Below are 18068 nucleotides of genomic sequence, written 5' to 3'. Positions count from 1 at the left end.
AGCCGTTCTGTAATTCATCCAATGAGATAAAAGGAATGGAGAGGATGGAATCGATAAATTGTTCTGCAGCTTGGCTATGGGAATATAAATGAGACTGGTGCCCCCTCGCATGGTCGAATGACGTCATTTGCTGGCGACCGTTTGATTGGCCCGATGCGCGCGATTTCATTAATATTAATAAACTCCACATCGGTAATGAGCGAAGGACGGAGAGCTGGACAGCGGCTGAAGTTGGGAAGTAGCGTAGAGGATCCCGCTACAGATGGAGCTTTTGCGCTCCACATACAGTTTTCTCCCTCAAAATGACTACAGATGCAGGTGGAGGCAAACAGCAAAAGGCCGGTGATGTCGGGGGACGCTGGTAGGGTCTAATATTCCACGTATATCGCCGAATATCAACCGGCTCAAATCGATTCAGCTCAGAAGCTATAGTGAAGGTTTGCTGGCTGACATTTCCCTGGCGGAACAATCGCAAAGTGGATATATATTCCGATCGCGATGTCAGGCAGACGCCCGTCTCTACCACCAATGCCTGATCTAAGTCATCTCACCGAAGAAGAGAGGAAAATTATTGAGGATGTATTACGGAGACAGAGGGAAGAGGAAGATCGGGAAAATGAAATGATAAGGTGAGCCGAAACGTTTCTACATGCTGTTGAATTTTAATGTAGCCGCCATGGTTAATGGGAATAAGCGAGGCTCTGACCGTGGGTCTCTCGAATGTCGCTGTAACAGTACGGTTGTATAATTGCCACTGTATCATTTCTTAACATCTTTTAATCCCATGGAGTATATAAAGGTATTAACGGGTTTCGGGATTCTCAGTATCCGTAGGGTTTAACTCCTGCTATCAGAATGGAAACTGTTGACTTACACCGCGTTCGGGTGACCCCACCTCGGCAGCCTCGAACTGTCACTGGCAAATGCAGCAGTACGTATGCATTACATCTGCGGAATTGTGAGCGTGAAAAAGCCTGATATCTTGATTCGACTTACGTAATATACATGGTGGTTAGACAGATTTAGACAATCGCTAGACTAACTACACATTTGTCATCTCCTATTATTGCCTATGTGTGAGGTATTTTTATTATGGGAAAGCGAACCTCGGCACAGTATGTCTATGACGACGTTGGTTTTCACAAACGTCGCGGTGTCGACCTACGTAGAATAAATAGTACCCTTGTGGAACCAGATGCGTTTTATCTACATCAGTATATTGGAGCTCTTTGTATTGGAATTTTATCCTTTCTGGCCACAGTTTTAAATGAGAATTTATGTAGAGTGGGGAAATGTACAATGTACACGTAGGTATATATAGGTGTGAGAACTGTTACCGTGCGCCATGTAAACCCCTGGCCTTAGTTCAGCGTTATGTGTTTATGACAGGTATCAGTTTGTAGTGGGCTTTAACTGTATGCTTAAAACAGGTCATACAGTAGACGAATATAACCACAAATGTGGCGATTAAATGTGATTATGTCCATGTTAGAATATAGTAACAGAGGCAGTACCCCAGGAAACAACAGGTCTTAATTTTTGGAATATGTCTTTCAGCTTTTGGCTTATGGAGTCTATTTGAAGTTTCAGGTGTCGCAGAGGTTCACGTAAAATGAATGAAATTTGCTGAATTGTGTGTGACTGCCCAGGGTTACAATGATTTAACATAGGGAGACCGTGTCGTGTGTCAGGTCAAAATGTCAGCTACCAAGACCGCTGCTATATGTGAGCACATCATTGGTACCCTGTTTAAGTTAGTGTTATTTAATCTTTATGAAGCGTTTTAACAAATTTTGACAATTTTAACTACCAGACATAATTTGGAAGCTGAGCTGATGACACTGAGCTGATCATGTCAGATACTGGCTTTAAATTGAAAAAAAAACACCATAAAACTGAATTGAAATTATATATTCAAAGAACATTCATACTTTCATATTGTATTTTTATGATTGCAGACACTTATTTGGTTTCATGCCGCGACTTACATAAACGTTTTATACAGCGGGCATTTTGGGAGCGGGTGTTTTGAGAAATTCAGTGTGCTCATGTATCCTAAACACAGGGTTAGCCAGCTATCCATCCACAGGTGAAATAGAAAACTGACGCTATTTGAACACCATGTTTTCAGCACATTTAACACAGAAGAGATAGGAGAAAATGAAATCTGGACACCCTGCCATAACAAAATTGCTCCAAAAAGGGATGTTTGGACATCCTCTTTCACATTTCTGGTTAACCCCCTGACCCCAAGACTGCTGAATCTGAATTACTTTAGTTGGAGCCAGTGCTATAGAACTTTAAATCACTATTCTGTTACAGATTAAATTAAATGCCTACTTCAGCTCTCATATGCTTCTCTAACGTACTGGAGTTGAATTTGAAAACAAAGCAGTGGTTGTGCTAATGTGTCAAGGTTTGCAACAAGGCTTCACAGGTGAACATTTTGGGGTACACTGACTAAAAGGTTAGTTAGTTTGCAACTGTGGTGGATTGTATTCAAAAGCTAGTTAAATTATTCAGCTTCATTCTCATTTGACCTGTACATAATTGTACGTGTATTTTAAAGAACTAGATTTGCCTTTCAAACAGATAGCAATTTTAATTGCTAGATGGCCTCTGCATTGGTACTGTTCATACATCAAGTATCTGTTTGAAATTCTTCATTGCAAATGGTATTCGGGGCCTTCGTGGCTCAGTCGGTTAACACGCTAGTGCAGCGTAATGACCCAGGAGCCTCTCACCAATGCGGTCGCTGTGAGTTCAAGTCCAGTTCATGCTGGCTGCCTGTCTGGCCGTAAGTGGGAAGGTCTCCCAGCAACCTGCGGATGGTCGTGGGTTTCCCCCGGGCTGTGCCCGGTTTCCTTCCACCATAATGCCGGCCGCCGTTGTATAAGTGAAATGTTCTTGAGTACGGCGTAAAACACCAATGAAATAAATAATTGGTATTCCCATTCAGTGACCTGTAGCAGAACAGTGCAGAAGGTCCCAGCTTGAACTGTTGCTGATTTAGTCATAGAAAGGTCCCTGTATATAACTGGGTTCTATGATATAAATCGAATCTGATATATTTCACGCTTTTAGATCGTATTGGATCATCTCAGTTGTTGTCAAGGTCAACACTCTGAAGATCTCCAAATATGTAACATTTTGACACCATGCATGTATACCTGTATATTTGTGTGTGTGAGTGTGTAATTTATTTGATTGATGCTTTATGCTGTACTCAAGAATGTTTCACTATGATGATGGATGTTATGGTTACATTATTATGGTCAGCATTATGGTGGGAGGAAAGCAGGCAGAGCCTGGGGTTAACCCACGACCATCTGCAGGTTGCTGGAAGACCTTCCCACGTACAGCTGGAGAGGAAACCAGCAAGCGCTGGACTTGAACTCACAGTGACTGCATTGGTGAGAGGCTCAGGGGCATTGTGACGCGCTGGCACCACCTTGGAGGGCCTGTGTCTGTGTGTTTGCGTGTATGTTGCTGCTGGGTATGGTAGTCATAATCAAGTTCACCTACTGTGTATCAATGCCCTGGGAAGTGCACTGTTCATATCTGGTGGGTGGGGTCTTATGTCTGGTGTTTCAGACATAGTATTTCAGTGTGGCAGCACAAAAAATCCGTCAACATTTGGCACGGTCTGCCTGAACGAGATGGATCATGTCATCAGGAAATGACTGAAAAAATGTTGAAACCCTGGGAAAACAAACAATCAGTGCTTTTGAGTTTTTGCCAAATCTAACAGATTCTGCAGACTTATGCTTCACAGCACTGAGATAATGTGGATTGTAAGACAGCTCTCAAGCCAGTGGCTAAGATAACCTATCCTAATTCCTTAACCTTTTCGCATATGAATGAACAATTTCCAATGCAATTTATGTACATTTTTAATTTGATTTTGGGGATGAATCTACATTGGTTGAGTTCACCAATTCCAAGGCTTCACAAAAAGTAGAATTTTATCGGTCTACACAGAATCATGCCTTCAGAATATGCTTGAATAAACACTTTACTGTAGATAGAATTCTCCCATTAAGATCCTATATTTTATGGGACTACTTGAACTATCATCAGTCTGAATGACATACAATCTTTAATGCAAAAACTACAGCATAGAGAGTAAAACCAGATCAGTGCCAACAGTGTGATAATTGGTAAATGGTCATACTCCAGCAACATGGCTTTAATAAACAGAATTGGGTAGAAAACATCGTTGGTCTAAAATTACTCAGAAGGCTTTGGTTTCATCACTTGTAATAAACAATCACATCAGTTAAACAGTGCATAGCCTGATTAAAAGTGTTGTTTTGTTTCCCCCGTATTAACCATCTGTCTGAACTTTATCCATTGCCCCAGATGTTTATTCTTTAGTTGTGATGAGTAAAATGTGCGCTGTGGTGGGTAACATTGAAAGGGGGCAAGTTAAAATTTGGCCATATTTGAATGTTACAGTAGCATGACAAATTGGATGCAGCTGTGTATACCAGTGATTGAGGAGAGATGCCTGATTTTTCATGAGGTTGATGGGCAATGTGTAATTTTTTTTATGTGGCCTTTGGTAATACAGTGTTAAACTTGAACAATGCAAAAATAAATTAGGAAATGTTAAATATGCCAACATACTCTTTTTAGTGCTGACTCTGTTTTGCACCCTGGCACATGTACTACCCCAGTAGGTGGTACATGTAGGTGGTCCTTTTGTTGAGAAATCTGTGGCACATGTACTACCCCAGTAGGTGGTACATGTAGGTGGTCCTTTTGTTGAGAAATCTGTGGCACATGTACTTCCACAGTAGGTGGTACATGTAGGTGGTCCTTTTGTTGAGAAATTGTTTCTGGGGCCTTCAGTTTTGTCCTTTTTTCTCCAAAATGTAAATGAATTCCTGAAGATTTCCTCAGCGCAACATGTAGGAATCCACTGGAATATATTCCAAATCAAGTGCCCCAAAAAGGCACAAACAGATCCTGTGCATTCCATGTTAATAGCTTTAATGCTGCCCACTTGTCCCAAGGGAGCATGGTAATTATGATTTGAAAATTCAAGAAGTTTGGTCCTTCTCAAAAGTATTTCAGTGACTTTACTGCAGTCTGTGTGGATTATAGTAGTTTTTGTTTACAAGAGTCTGATGAGAATTGAATTTCTGCATTTTTGTCCAAAGTGATTGCGTTGTTTGGTGGAGTTGCTGAGAACAGTGGTTTTTTAGTGGGGGTGCAGAGAACAGTGGTTTTTTAGTGGAGTTGCAGAGAACAGTGGTTGTTCAGTGGAGTTGCAGAGAACAGTGATTGTTCAGTGGAGTTGCTGAGACCAGTGGTTGTTCAGTGGAGTTGCAGAGAACAGTGGTTGTTCAGTGGAGTTGCTGAGACCAGTGGTTGCTCAGTGGAGTTGCTGAGAACAGTGGTTGTTCAGTGGAGTTACTGAGAACAGTGGTTGTTTAGTGGAGTTGCTGAGAACAGTGGTTGTTCAGTCGAGTTGCTGAGAACAGTGGTTGTTCAGTGGAGTTGCTGAGAACAGTGGTTAAGTGGAGTTGCAGAGGTCAGTGGTTGTTCAGTGGAGTTACTGAGAACAGTGGTTGTTCAGTGGAGTTGCTGAGAACAGTGGTTGTTAAGTGGAGTTGCTGAGAACAGTGTTGCAGAATGGCATTGAAGTCTTCTGTTTTGATGGAAAGTTGTATTTTTACGAACCTTGCGCTGTGGGAAACAGGCATTAGCCATGTTGAAATGCTTTTAATAAATCTACAAGCAACTAGCGCGATTCCTGCTGAATCAGTTCTGACGATATATCAAATTTGAAATACATATAACATGAAACGATGGCCATTGCAATTGCCATATCTGGAAAAATTGTGAAGGTTCTGACGCCAAACTTTAAAGATGACATTGTGACAACGTGTATATTTTAAAATTTTATCAAATAGAAAAAAAAAAATGATGCTTTCTGGGAGCTTCTTACAAAGAATTTTGTTGGAAAATTTAGCCTTTTATCTGTAAACCATCATATTTACCCAGCAGTTTGGGCACCCAAACGGTTTCCCGAACTAAAATGGCTCTAGGTGTGGCCCTGATAGCATGTTTGTTACATCCTCTAAAGTTACTCCATTTAAATTGCGCAAATTCGACACGTGGCAATGCAGCACAAAGTCTCCCATAATGACCTTTTAGAAGGAAAAGTGTATATGCAACAAAATTATTGTCTCATGATGCAGCTTTTTCAAAAATAAAAACAAGGTATCTGATAGACATGCATAAGGTATCCTTGGCAACAAAGTGATCCTTGATTTGATTGGTTTGATTTTCTTGATTTGCAACGTTAGCAAAGAAACTAACATCCACATGTATGTATCCACATAAGTTTAAGTCATGGCATGGCCAAGTGATTTGCATTTACAGGGTTGCAAAAAGAAATGCAACCGTTTGCAAGGAAAAGTTGCAAAGAATTTAGAACCATAATTTCAATGCGACCTTTTGTAATGAAAACATAAGGGTAGGACTGCACACTGTTACGGTGGTTCGAGTTGTGCTCTGGTGATGCCTATTGCTGAATATTCTGTGTGTGAGGTCAGAAGGTTCAACTCTCGACAGGATTCATTATTACCCATGTACAAACACACACGTATGAATGTATGTACATAAATGGCCGTCTCAAGTTTTCACAAGTGGTGGCGTGAGAAATGGTGGCTGTATAATGATGTCTGTACAGCGAACATTGCAAAGACTACCGTCTGATTCCATCAATAAAACCGGGCGATCACTTTGCCAGCTAGCTGCCAGAGCTCCATTCATCCCTTCCCAGCAGACACGGCCCAAATCACCGACAAAATGCAGATATATGAGTGATTATACATTTGATTCTCTTGTGGGTTTTCTATGCCACTAATTACACACACACCAGTCCTGGTCTGTACACACACCAGTCCTAGTCTGTACACACACCAGTCCTGGTCTGTACACACACCAGTCCTGGTCTGTACACACCAGTCCTGGTCTACATACACACCAGTCCTAGTCTATATACACACCAGTCCTGGTCTCTACACACTCACCAGTCCTGGTCTACACACACACCAGTCCTGGTCTACACACACACACCAGTCCTGGTCTACATACACACCAGTCCTAGTCTATATACACACCAGTCCTGGTCTCTACACACACACCAGTCCTGGTCTACACACACACCAGTCCTGGTCTACACACACACCAGTCCTGCTTTACACACACCAGTCCTGGTCTACACACACACACCAGTCCTGGTCTACACACACCAGTCCTGCTTTACACACACCAGTCCTGGTCTACAGACACACCAGTCCTAGTCTACACACACACACACACACACCAGTCCTGGTCTACACACACACACACCAGTCCTGGTCTACACACACACCAGTCCTAGTCTCTACACACACACTAGTCCTGCTTTACATACACACAAGTCCTAGTCTACATAAATGCCAGTCCTGGTCGGTGCACACACCAGTCCTGTTTGACATATACACCAGTCCTGATCTACACACACACCAGTCCTGGTCTCTACACACACCAGTCCTGGTCTCTACACACACACCAGCCCTAGTCTACATACACACCAGCCCTAGTCTATACACACACCAGTCCTAGTCTACATACACCCCAGTTCTAGTCTACATACGCACGAGTCCTGTTCGACATATACACCAGTCCTGGTCTACACACTCACACCAGTCCTGGTATACACACATACAAACCAGTCCTGTTCTTCACACACACACACCAGTCCTAGTTTCTACCACACACCAGTCCTGGCCTACATACATACCAGTCCTGTTCTGCACACACCCCAGTCCTGGTCTATACACACAACAGTCCTAGTCACTACACACACCAGTCCTGGCCTCTACAGACACCAGTCCTGGCCTCTGCAGACACCAGTCCTAGTCTCTACACACACCAGCTCTAGTCTCTACACACTCCAGCCCTAGTCTACATACACACCAGTCCTGTTCTAGACACACCACACCAGTCCTAGTCTCTACACACACCAGCTCTAGTTTCTACACACACCAGCCCTAGTCTACACACACACCAGTCCTGTTCTGCATACACACACCAATCCTGGTTGACACACACATCAGTCCTGTTCTTCACGCACACACACCAGTCCTGTTCTTCACACACACACACACACACCAGCCCTGTTCTTCACACACACACACACCTGTCCCTGATTTTCTCACACACACACCACACACACACACACACACACACACACACACACACACACACACACACACACACACACCAGCCCTGTTCTTCCCACACCTCTGCCCTGTTCTTCACACACACACACACCAGTCCTGTTCTTCACGCACACACACCAGCCCTGTTCTTCCCACACCTCTGTCCTGTTCTTCACACACACACACACCAGTCCTCTTCTTCACACACAGACACATCAGCCCTGTTCTTCCCACACCTCTGTCTTGTTATTCACACACACACACCAGCCCTGTTCTTCACACACACACACACACACACACACACCAGCCCTGTTCTTCCCACATATCTGTCCTATTCTTCACACACACACACCAGTCCTGTTCTTCCCACACACACACCAGTCCTGTTCTTCACACACGCACACACCAGCCCTGTTCTTCACACACCTCTGTGCTGGTGTACACACACACACACCAGTCCTGTTCTCAAACACACCAGTCCTGGTCTACAACACACAGTCCTGTTCTTCACACACACACACCAGCCCTGTTCTTCACACATCAGTCCTGTTCTTCACACATCAGTCCTGTTCTTCCACACACACACACACACACCAGCCCTGTTCTTCACACCACACACACCAGCCCTTGTTCTTCACACACCAGCCCTGTTCTTCACACATCAGTCCTGTTCTTCACACACACACACACCAGTCTGTTCTTCACACACACACACCAGCCCTGTTCTTCACACATCAGCCCTGTTCTTCACACATCAGTCCTGTTCTTCACACCACCAGCCCTGTTCTTCACACACACACACCAACCCTGTTCTTCACACACACACACACCAGTCCTGTTCTTCACACACACACACCAGCCCTGTTCTTCACACATCAGCCCTGTTCTTCACACATCAGTCCTGTTCTTCACACACCAGCCCTGTTCTTCACACACACACACCAACCCTGTTCTTCACACACACACACACACACACCAGTCCTGTTCTTCAAACATGCCAGTCCTGGTCTGTACACACACCAGTCCTGTTCTACATACACACCAGTCCTGTTCGACATATACACCAGTCCTTGTCTACACACACACACCAGCCCTGTTCTTCACACACACACCAGTCCTGTTCTTCACACACATACACACACCAGCCCTGTTTTTCACACACACATTTCAGTCCTGTTCTACATACACACCAGTCCTGCCTGCACATAGCACTTGGAGTGTATGACAACACTTGGCACATCAATTGTACCCTATTTATCAGGTAAATGCACAACTATATAGGTAACACTTGGAGTGTATGACAACATTTGGCACATCAGTTGTACCCTATTGATCACATACATGCACAACCGTACAGGTAAAAGATTTGTCTTTACCTTTATATAAGTGTATCGTTTACACTTTATGTTAATGTACAATGAATATGTAACAACTGATTTAGAACTGACCAGCATTTACTGCGTGTCTGACCCTTTTGGCCCGCCGTACAACAAGCATTGCCTCATGTGCTGTCATAGTGCAGATGTATGCATTTATGCAGCCCAGTCATCTGCTGGCCTGTTGGAAGCTAATCTATGATTTATTCATATCTCCTCTCCCCTTGACAGCCCATCGTGGAACGAAACCCAAGCCTAATAAGTGCTACATGTACATGGGAATAAATTCATTCCCTAGTGTTACCTTTTCCCAGGGTGTCCTATGTGTACACATCACTATTCAGTACTGAGACAGTTCACCCGTCTTACATGCCTGAAGCAACCTATATAGCCTAAGGATCAGTCTGTTGGTTGTGTCTGTCACTTCAACTTACGCCTAACAGGCATGGGTCAAGTGAAACGGCCATGGTTCACGTGAAACAGCCATCCCACATATCAGTGAAGTTGCTTCCCAGTTCCAGGTTCACATTTAGTTGTAATGTTAACCTCCAATTCTGGGTTCATATTTATACTTGAATAATTTCATTTTTTCCTGACATTAACGTTGGTAAGGCACAGTCTGATTGTCAGTTTTTTGCGTTTTATACTCCAATGAAGCCACGCCCACATAAGACTACTTTTTCTAAGAATAGAACTGAAAGAGGCTGTAGGCATGTCATGTGAAGTGTCAAACAGAACACTATAAATATACCTGCTTTTGTCTGTATTATATTCTCATTCATAAACAGGAGCATCAGTACAAACTCTGTGGATAGTCTAGGACTGCCTGCCTCAGTATGTGAGCTTGATCTAAAACAAGCACAGACCTGCTGGGTCAGCAAGTGCATACTCTTAGAGGAGTGCGAAGTGCTGGCCAAAACCAAGCCAGTCTGATCAAAATCACTTCCCAGCTGACGTTTAAATACACACTGTTGCTCTTGGATAACCATTATGTTTGAATACTGGGGTATCACCCATATGTACACCCTACATATGTTATGCAATCGGCATGGCAACATCACCTTCCGCATATCCATGGGGTGCAACAACAACGGGAGTAGTCTGTTATGAACAGCGCAAACGCCTTGTCACCTAGAAAATGCATCTGATGAAATAAATTGAACTTCTGCTTCTTCAGCGCCCAATGTAAAGTTTTTTAGCTCGGAAATCGCTTTTTAAATGTTTTGGCTTGCTGTCCATGTGATGTTACTTAAAAACGATAGAACTTTGATCCCTAATTTCATTGGCCCAAGGAGTCTCATTCAAAAATGTGTATTTTGGAGTCCGCGGGGTTTGCCTTCTTCAAAACAGTCGACTGACATTTCTCACAGTTTGGAAGTCTTGTGCTATACAGAACATTAAAGTCATGTGCTGCACTCAATATTGAAGTCACATGTGCTACACTGAGTATTCTAGCCACAGAATATTGAAGTCACATGTGCTACACTGAATATTGAAGTCACATGCGCTGCGCTGAATATTGAAGTCACATGTGCTGCACTGAATATTGAAGTCACATGTGCTACTCTGAATATTCTAGCCACTGAATATTGAAGTCACGTGCTGCACTGAATATTGAAGTCACATGTGGTATACTGAGTATTGAAGTCACATGTGCTGCACTGAGTTCTCAAGTCACATGTGCTGCATTGAATATTGAAGTCACATGTGCTACACTGAGTTCTCAAGTCACATGTGCTGCATTGAATATTGAAGTCACATGTGCTACACTGAGTATTCTAGCCACTGAATATTGAAGTCACGTGCTGCACTGAATATTGAAGTCACATGTGGTATACTGAGTATTCTAGTCACTGAATGTTGAAGTCACATGTGCTGCACTGAATATTGAATTCACATGTGCTACACTGAGTATTGTAGCCACTGAATGTTGAAGTCACATGTGCTGCACTGAATATTGAAGCCACACGTGCTGCACTGAATATTGAAGCCACTGAATGTTGAAGTCACATGTGCTGCACTGAATATTGAAGTCACATGTGATACACCGAGTATTCTAGTCACTGAATGTTGAAGTCACATGTGCTGCACTGAGTATTGAAGCCACATGTGCTGCACTGAATATTGAAGTCACATGTGCTGCACTGAATATTGAAGCCACATGTGCTGCACTCAATATTGAAGCCACATGTGCTGCACTGAATATTGAAGCCATATGTGCTACACTGAATATTGAAGCTACATGCACTGCACTTATTATTGAAGCCACATGTGCTGCACTGAATATTGAAGCCACATGCGCTGCACTGAATATTGAAGCCACATGCGCTGCACTGAATATTGAAGCCACTTGTGCTACACTGAATATTGAAGCCACATGTGCTGCACTGAATATTGAAGCCACATGTGCTGCACTGAATATTGAAGCCACATGTGCTGCACTGAGTATTGAAGCCACATGTGCTGCACTGAATATTAAAGTCACATAAGCTGCACTGAGTATTGAAACCACATGTGCTGCACTGAGTATTGAAGCTACATGTTGCATTGAATGTGGAGTCGCAAGTTCTGCTCTGATACTGACAGCAAATGTGCCACAGTGAACTGTGTACACGGAAGTTAGATTTGCCACTTTTACACTGAACCAAAGTACACATCTGGGACTGATTCCCCAAAGGTATTTCTAACTTAAGTCAAAATTTGAAATATGATATTAAAGGTGATTTTTGGGCTTTAGAAAGTCCACTTGTGTCCACCTCATCAGTTTAATCTTAAGACAAAGGTGTCCATATTTCAACTTTCAGTACCCAGAACTCAACATTGTGAAGAGGTTTTAATGGCTTGGTGAAATCAGCTTCCTTGGCCTGTAATTTCACATGAGGGCACGAACAGTCTTGCCATCGATCCAGTCATCAAGCTTTTTGTCAGTTTTTGTTTTAATGCAAAAGTTTTGGATATAGTCCCGCAGAGGACTGTGGTGGAAATATGAATTTATGCATGCAGGATTAATTCAGAAATTTCCAATACCATCTTAACAGCCGTTAGTTCATCCGTTTGCTTGTAAACGATAGATTTGATGTGGAATGTCGTTAACATGCTATTAATGCTTGAGTGGCGATTTTGTAGGCCACATGCCCCATGCCAGTTCGAACGTAACGCTCTGGGGCAGCGTGTTTTGTGTGCTGCATTTTATATTAATAACTTGTTTTACATGAATTACTGCAGCAACTCGTGCTGGAAAAGGAAATTATTAAAACATGCTAAACTCTGTGGAGGTAATGTGGGCTGTTTTCAGTATTTTGCAGGAAATGCTTCGTGCATGGCATCATTTAGCCAACTAACTGCCAAGTAGAGCTATTGTCGTGAACTCTTGTGTTCATGTACATGAACACAAGATGGTATGAATCCGAAATAAAACAGACTTGTGGTCCAGCTATTAGCTTGGCTTGGAAGTTAACTCTGCAGGCTTTGTACAGTAACATCAGGACCCGTGAAATAAAACAGACTTGTGGTCCAGCTATTAGCTTGTCTTGAAACTTAACACTGCAGGCTTTGTACAATAACATCAGGACCCATGAAATAAAACAGACTTGTGGTCCAGCTATTAGCTTGGCTTGAAAGTTAACACTGCAGGCTTTGTACAATAACATCAGGACCCATGAAATAAAACAGACTTGTGGTCCAGCTATTAGCTTGGCTTGGAAGTTAACACTGCAGGCTTTGTACAGTAACATCAGGACCCATGAAATAAAACAGACTTGTGGTCCAGCTATTAGCTTGGCTTGAAAGTTAACACTGCAGGCTTTGTACAGTAACATCAGGACCCATGAAATAAAACAGACTTGTGGTCCAGCTATTAGCTTGGCTTGAAACTTAACACTGCAGGCTTTGTACAATAACATCAGGGCCCATGAAATAAAACAGACTTGTGGTCCAGCTATTAGCTTGGCTTGGAAGTTAACTCTGCAGACTGTTTACAATAACATCAGGACCCATGAAATAAAACAGACTTGTGGTCCAGCTATTAGCTTGTCTTGGAAGTTAACACTGCAGGCTTTGTACAGTAACATCAGGACCCATGAAATAAAACAGACTTGTGGTCCAGCTATTAGCTTGGCTTGAAAGTTAACACTGCAGGCTTTGTACAGTAACATCAGGACCCATGAAATAAAACAGACTTGTGGTCCAGCTATTAGCTTGTCTTGGAAGTTAACACTGCAGGCTTTGTACAGTAACATCAGACCCATGAAATAAAACAGACTTGTGGTCCAGCTATTAGCTTGGCTTGAAAGTTAACACTGCAGGCTTTGTACAGTAACATCAGGACCCATGAAATAAAACAGACTTGTGGTCCAGCTATTAGCTTGGCTTGAAACTTAACACTGCAGGCTTTGTACAATAACATCAGGACCCATGAAATAAAACAGACTTGTGGTCCAGCTATTAGCTTGGCTTGAAAGTTAACACTGCAGGCTTTGTACAATAACATCAGGACCCATGAAATAAAACAGACTTGTGGTCCAGCTATTAGCTTGGCTTGAAAGTTAACACTGCAGGCTTTGTACAATAACATCAGGACCCATGAAATAAAACAGACTTATGGTCCAGCTATTAGCTTGGCTTGGAAGTTAACACTGCAGGCTTTGTACAGTAACATCAGGACCCATGAAATAAAACAGACTTGTGGTCCAGCTATTAGCTTGGCTTGGAAGTTAACACTGCAGGCTTTGTACAATAACATCAGGACCCATGAAATAAAACAGACTTGTGGTCCAGCTATTAGCTTGGCTTGAAAGTTAACACCTGTAGGCTTTGTACAATAACATCAGGACCCATGAAATAAAACAGACTTGTGGTCCAGCTATTAGCTTGGCTTGAAAGTTAACACCTGCAGGCTTTGTACAATAACATCAGGACCCATGAAATAAAACAGACTTGTGGTCTAGCTATTAGCTTGGCTTCAAAGTTAACACCTGTAGGCTTTGTACAATAACATCAGGACCCATGAAATAAAACAGACTTGTGGTCCAGCTATTAGCTTGGCTTCAAAGTTAACACCTGCAGGCTTTGTACAATAACATCAGGACCCATGAAATAAAACAGACTTGTGGTCCAGCTATTAGCTTGTCTTGAAACTTAACATTGCAGGCTTTGTACAATAACATCAGGACCCATGAAATAAAACAGACTTATGGTCCAGCTATTAGCTTGGCTTCAAAGTTAACACTGCAGGCTTTGTACAATAACATCAGGACCCATGAAATAAAACAGACTTGTGGTCCAGCTATTAGCTTGGCTTGAAAGTTAACACCTGCAGGCTTTGTACAATAACATCAGGGCCCATGAAATAAAACAGACTTATGGTCCAGCTATTAGCTTGGCTTGGAAGTTAACACTGCAGGCTTTGTACAATAACATCAGGACCCATGAAATAAAACAGACTTGTGGTCTAGCTATTAGCTTGGCTTCAAAGTTAACACCTGCAGGCTTTGTACAATAACATCAGGACCCATGAAATAAAACAGACTTGTGGTCCAGCTATTAGCTTGACTTCAAAGTTAACACCTGTAGGCTTTGTACAATAACATCAGGACCCATGAAATAAAACAGACTTGTGGTCCAGCTATTAGCTTGGCTTGAAAGTTAACACCTGCAGGCTTTGTACAATAACATCAGGACCCATGAAATAAAACAGACTTGTGGTCTAGCTATTAGCTTGGCTTGAAAGTTAACACCTGTAGGCTTTGTACAATAACATCAGGACCCATGAAATAAAACAGACTTGTGGTCCAGCTATTAGCTTGGCTTCAAAGTTAACACCTGCAGGCTTTGTACAATAACATCAGGACCCATGAAATAAAACAGACTTGTGGTCCAGCTATTAGCTTGTCTTGAAACTTAACATTGCAGGCTTTGTACAATAACATCAGGACCCATGAAATAAAACAGACTTATGGTCCAGCTATGAGCTTGGCTTCAAAGTTAACACTGCAGGCTTTGTACAATAACATCAGGACCCATGAAATAAAACAGACTTGTGGTCCAGCTATTAGCTTGGCTTCAAAGTTAACACCTGCAGGCTTTGTACAATAACATCAGGACCTATGAAATAAAACGGACTTGTGGTGCAGCTATTAGCTTGGCTTGAAAGTTAACACTGCAGGCTTTGTACAATAACATCAGGACCCATGAAATAAAACAGACTTGTGGTCCAGCTATTAGCTTGTCTTGAAACTTAACACTGCAGGCTTTGTACAATAACATCAGGACCCATGAAATAAAACAGACTTATGGTCCAGCTATTAGCTTGACTTCAAAGTTAACACTGCAGGCTTTGTACAATAACATCAGGACCCATGAAATAAAACAGACTTGTGGTCTAGCTATTAGCTTGGCTTCAAAGTTAACACCTGCAGGCTTTGTACAATAACATCAGGACCCATGAAATAAAACAGACTTGTGGTCCAGCTATTAGCTTGGCTTCAAAGTTAACACCTGTAGGCTTTGTACAATAACATCAGGACCCATGAAATAAAACAGACTTGTGGTCCAGCTATTAGCTTGGCTGGAAATTTTACACTGCAGGTTTTGTACAATGACATCAGGATTCTTGAAGGATGGTGTAAACACCCATGAAATAAATACTGAGAAAAAAAAACACAACAAAAAGATAATAATGAAAAAAAAAAACCCATAAAAACAGAAAATCCACTTTTTATATCTAATCATATTCGTGTGATATTCTTGTTTTTCAAGATTTTCGATCATGTAAATTTGCATATTCTTACTGCACTTGCACTGCTTGCATCGCTCTCTAGTCCCTTTACATCACTGCCACCACTGGCAAATTTTGTACAGAAATCTTGAACAACGCCCAGGTCACAGGGGCCATTTGTGATGAGACAGGAAGTTTCTACCTTTTTTTTTCAGATAAGACTTGATACAGATGTACCCTCTTTATGTGTAGCATTAACAGCATAATTCTAACTTACATCTGAAACAATTTTATTAACAAAGGCTGATTATAGCTCTCTGCAAGGACATTTAGTTGTGAGATTAAGCCTACGTATGTCACACAGGCTCCAAAGGTCAGACTCGTCTAATGGTGGCAGTGGTGTGCAGACAAAGGCACATGCACTGAAAGCAGTGCGTGGTAAATATGTCCTTAACAGGAAGAAATTGCTTGGTAAAGCCACATTTGCAACAAATTTTTATACTGTCCTCGAACATTGGAAAAGGCTGTAATCTACCAGTAAAACAACAATTTACGTTGGTGTGGCCTTGTTTCAGCAGTGGTTGTACAGAGCTCAAGTTTTACACACATGTAGAGCACAGTGATACAAGGGGTGATGGGGAATGGTTCATCATTGATCTGTTGTGTGCATGTCAATTATTTAATTACTGTAAATTACAAAATTCATGACTTCAGTACTTTATGGGTTGAGTTGAAGTTTTGTATTCACGTCTTGTGCAGGTAGCATTGCTAAGTTTATGTGATATTATTGGTGAATGCGACCTCTTATTTGGTTGGTTATTCGCACCATGTATACATGGAGTTGTACTTCATTTTCATATGCATTAATTTATTATTTATTTGATTGGTTCTATGGCATACTCAAGAATATTTCACTTATACAATGGCAGCCAGCATTATGGTGGGAATAAACTGGCCATAACCATCCGCAGGTTGCTGACAGATCTTCCTACGAGGAAGGAAGCCAGCATGAACTGGACTTAAACTCACATATATGCTTGAAGGCTTGACTTATATATGTCTGTAGCATTCACCCCTCTTCCAATCGCCACCCCACTTCCAATCTACACCCCACTTCCTGTCTCCACCCCTCTTCTAATCTCCACCCCATTTCCAGTCTACACCCCACTTCCAGTCTCCACCCCTCTTCTAATCTCCACCCCATTTCCAATCTCCACCCCTCTTCCAATCTCCACACCATTTCCAATCTCCACCCCTCTTCCAATCTCCACCCCATTTCCAATCTCCACCCCTCTTCCAGTCTCCACCCCATTTCCAATCTCCACCACGCTTCCAATCTCCACCACGCTTCAATCTCCACCCCATTTCCAATCTCCACTCCATTTCCAATCTCCACCACACTTCCAATGTCCACTCCATTTCCAATCTTCACTCCATTTCCAATCTCCACCACACTTTTAATCTCCACCCCTTTTCCAATCTCCGCCCCATTTCCAATCTCCACCCCATTTCCAATCTCCACTCCATTTCCAATCTCCACCCCATTTCCAATCTCCACCACACTTCCAATCTCCACTCCATTTCCAATCTCCACTCCATTTCCAATCTCCACCCCTCTTCCAATCTCCACCCCATTTCCAATCTCCACCCCTTTTCCAATCTCCACCCCCATTTCCAATCTCCACCCCTCTTCCAATCTCCACCCTACTTCCATTCTCCACCCCACTTCCAATCTCCACCCTCTTCCAATCTCCA

General features: G+C 42.5%; 1 protein-coding gene across 1 annotated transcript in view; it reads left to right on the top strand.

The window, feature by feature from the left end:
- Window positions 1-211: 211 nt before the first annotated feature.
- LOC135463839 (regulating synaptic membrane exocytosis protein 2-like) overlaps window positions 212-18068 on the top strand; it is a 92997-nt gene continuing 75140 nt past the window's right edge. Inside the window, 1 exon segment of the mRNA XM_064741285.1 lies at window positions 212-629. Coding sequence (XP_064597355.1) covers window positions 499-629 — 131 coding nt within the window. The 5' untranslated portion in view covers window positions 212-498.

Source organism: Liolophura sinensis, chromosome 3 (genome assembly GCF_032854445.1).
Source record: "Liolophura sinensis isolate JHLJ2023 chromosome 3, CUHK_Ljap_v2, whole genome shotgun sequence".
Lineage (NCBI taxonomy): Eukaryota > Metazoa > Mollusca > Polyplacophora > Chitonida > Chitonidae > Liolophura > Liolophura sinensis.
This window is presented reverse-complemented; position numbering and strand designations above follow the sequence as displayed.